General features: G+C 25.9%; 1 protein-coding gene across 1 annotated transcript; it reads right to left on the minus strand.

Moving 5' to 3' along the window:
• Nucleotides 1-422: 422 nt before the first annotated feature.
• LOC132942881 (14-3-3 protein gamma-like) lies at nt 423-1,652 on the minus strand. The gene is made up of 2 exons (XM_061011572.1): nt 1,270-1,652; nt 423-813 (listed from the first exon to the last, which is right to left on the minus strand). The coding sequence occupies exons 1-2, from the start codon at nt 1,650-1,652 to the stop codon at nt 423-425; spliced, it is 774 nt and encodes a 257-aa protein (XP_060867555.1).
• Nucleotides 1,653-3,258: the final 1,606 nt, after the last annotated feature.

Here is a 3,258-nt window from a genome sequence, read left to right on the forward strand (position 1 = left end):
TAAAGAAGTATTGAAAAATATTTCTGATCTCCATACAACCATCTTGCCATTTTGATTAATATTAGTGGTTATGTAGTAATAACATTATAAATTACATTTTAATAAGCTTCGGAGCTTAAATGTTATATTATAAGCTTAAACTAACTATAAAAATGCTTTTAAAAACGCGAAATAATAATTTTATAAAACTAATACATGTCTATATTTATTATTTTTTTATTTTCAAAAGTATATAAGGTAAACAATAATAATAATCATTATTAATTATGTCAATAGAGCTTTTACCAAACACACTATTGGAATATTTCAATATTCAATTAAATTCTCGTTTCACTATTATGAAAAATAGATTATAAACTTGAACATTGTTGATAAAAAAAGAAATATTTATAAAATGTTTTTAAAAGATCAGTGAAACAGTATCAGCCTTGTCGTCTTGTGATTACATCGTCAACCAATGACTCTTGAGGAAGATAATTCTCGATGAGTTCAATTATTTTTTGATTCTGAATAATCTGAAATCGAACTAAACATTCATTTAAGTATTTCAAAAATAACTCAACATATGACTTCTTTAAGAAGTCATAATTTTGAAGATCATCCTCTTGCGTGTCTTGAATAACTCTTTTTAAAATAACTATAGCGCTATCGGTATTATTAGTCTTGTTCAGGTGTGTCGTCAAGTTTAACGTAATTTGTAACAAGTAAGGGTCTGTTGGTTTGAAATTCCATCGACATATACTTAGAGCTTCATTATATGCTTTAGTCGCTTCTTTGCAAGTTGCGTCGCTATTATTTGCTTCCCACATGTACCTAAAGTACAGATATTATGTAGAATTTGAAAATAAATTTAAATCAAATGAGTACCTATTGTTATATAATATTGTTTATGTATATTTTAAGCGTAAATATTTTTAACACAAACGAATTTGAATTATTATAAATAACTATCTTATAATATGAATGATATTAAATTTTGTTTTACATTTTATACTTTTGATTATACAATCCTAAAATATCAATTATATTGCACAATATCAATTTATTATTCAATGATATAATATGGTGCCGCTTACCAGAATTTTTATTTTGAAAAACGGTATTTCTTATGATTATTTAAAGGAATGTTCTTAAACATTTGACGATCTATTTAACGAAACTACAGTTTCTGTAGGACTTAATAATGTATTTAAATGTGAAACACAATTGATACAAACGCCTACAATCTGAATATAATATAAAGCCTATATCGAAAACTACAGAATTTACCGATAGTAATTGCCTTTCATATTATAAATCAACACTTTTACTCCAATTTCTTTCACTTTTTCGAGTAAATGGTTGTCTATAATGTTGACGACTTCTGTACAGATGGAAATTAAATCGTTCCTGGTTTCATCCAACAACGAGGCGATTGCTTCGATGCGTTCCAGATCGCTGTCTTGGAGTGATTCCAAGTATGCTTCTAGTTCACGTATGCAATTACGCTTATCACTTGATAAATTACTGTACGCTTCAGATAACAGGTTAAATACTTCTTTGCTTAATGGAATATGAGGCGATTCGTCCATATATGCTTTGAAATACCTTATAGCACTGTTGTATTGACCAAGGGCCATTGAAGTATTTGCTTTTATCAAACTATTACTCATGGTGTTCGATAAACTTGTTAAATTGAAAACTAAAAACTTAAAAAAAGTACTGTAATAACTATTGCTCAATATACTGAAATGTGTCCAATACTTACTTGTTTACACAGACGAACCGTTGGAAAATCGTGTACAAAATATGTTATTTCACTTGTCAATGTTTGTTGCCGTGGTAAAAAAACTTGTAGCTATACGAACTAATTAATGTTTTATTTTTAAATCAATGGATTTATTCGGTTAAGTCTTTAAAAAACCTACTCTTCTGTTTTGCTAAAAATAGTACCTATACAGTGAACATAATTTTTGATGGATTAAGTAATAAATTATGTTGTAATATTTCCATATTTAAAAACAAGCATTTTCATAAATAATTACATATTTACTTTTTTCATAAAGTTTTAAAATATATATTATGATCAATTTGGCTGTTAGTAACGTAGCAAATTAATAATAATACTATACTTTTGCCATAACCTATGATATTATAGATGTGTCTTTAACGAGTATCTAGATGATTATCAAAGTTGACTTGAAAAACGTTTTTATTATTCTAAATTTCAAGAATTATTAGTGACTAATTATTACTTTATCTTAAATGTTCATTTTTAGTGTCAATATTCATTTGTTATAATTCATAGCAATTTTAATTATTTTTTAGATTCTGAGCGGAGCGAGGAAGCTATAGTTGTTTTACAATGATGTTTATTTTTTATTTTTTTTTATCCTGTATACACAATTTCTACCAGATGGAGTGCTTTGATTTCAACATATATAGTACCTTATATTTTAGCAAATTGGATCAGGATGGTACTTTAGAGAGATCATTTTTCGATTTTCTCAATAGTTATTTAATGCCACGGGAAAAACTACTGACACATTACGAAAAACAGCTTAAAATGGCATTTCGATTTTAAACGATTTGTCTATCACCGTAGCAACGAATAAAAAATTATAATATTATAATATTAATTCTACTTAAAGGCTATAATAAATAAAAATAATTTAAGAAATCCAGACTGATAAACTGTCTCCGATCAGAATCGTTTTTCTTATACAATGATATATCATTGAATTCAAGTATAATACAATCCATTATACATTGTCCCACTTGTAACCTACTGTACAGCAGACCGACATTCACTTACCTGCTTTTTAATCTTACAAACCATACCTCATAATATAAAGTGCCTATCCTGAAGTCCAAAATAATATCTTCCTTATATATATAAGTACCTTAATTTTTTCTTGTATTAGTCTACATGTATTTATATCAACATATTATTATGTATGCTGCAGAAATTGTTTCTGGTTAGGTTAAGTGATAATATAGTTATTTTTACATATTTTACTAATTATTACTTTTTGATTAGGTAATAATTTTCAACATTCAAAAATATTTATGGATGATCTTTAAATTTAATATAATTTTAACAAAAGATCAAATTAAACATTAAAAATTAGATAGGTACCTAAAAAATATTATGTTTCACATATTTTAAATTATAATAATATTATTTTGTTGTGAAAACGTTGGATGAAAATCAATGCACAAAAAAAATTGATATAATGGTACAATGTTAATATATTAATATATTATAATATAAATTAC

The sequence above is a fragment of the Metopolophium dirhodum genome, chromosome 4 (genome assembly GCF_019925205.1).
Source record: "Metopolophium dirhodum isolate CAU chromosome 4, ASM1992520v1, whole genome shotgun sequence".
NCBI classification, from domain to species: Eukaryota; Metazoa; Arthropoda; class Insecta; order Hemiptera; family Aphididae; genus Metopolophium; species Metopolophium dirhodum.

Coding starts and splice junctions, on each gene's coding strand:
- LOC132942881 (XM_061011572.1), bottom strand. CDS start 1,652: ATGAGTAATAGTTTGATAAAAGCAAATACTTCAATGGCCCTTGGTCAA. Junction 814..1,269: donor ATGAAAGGCAATTACTATCG/GTAAATTCTGTA, acceptor TCTGTACTTTAG/GTACATGTGGGAAGCAAATA.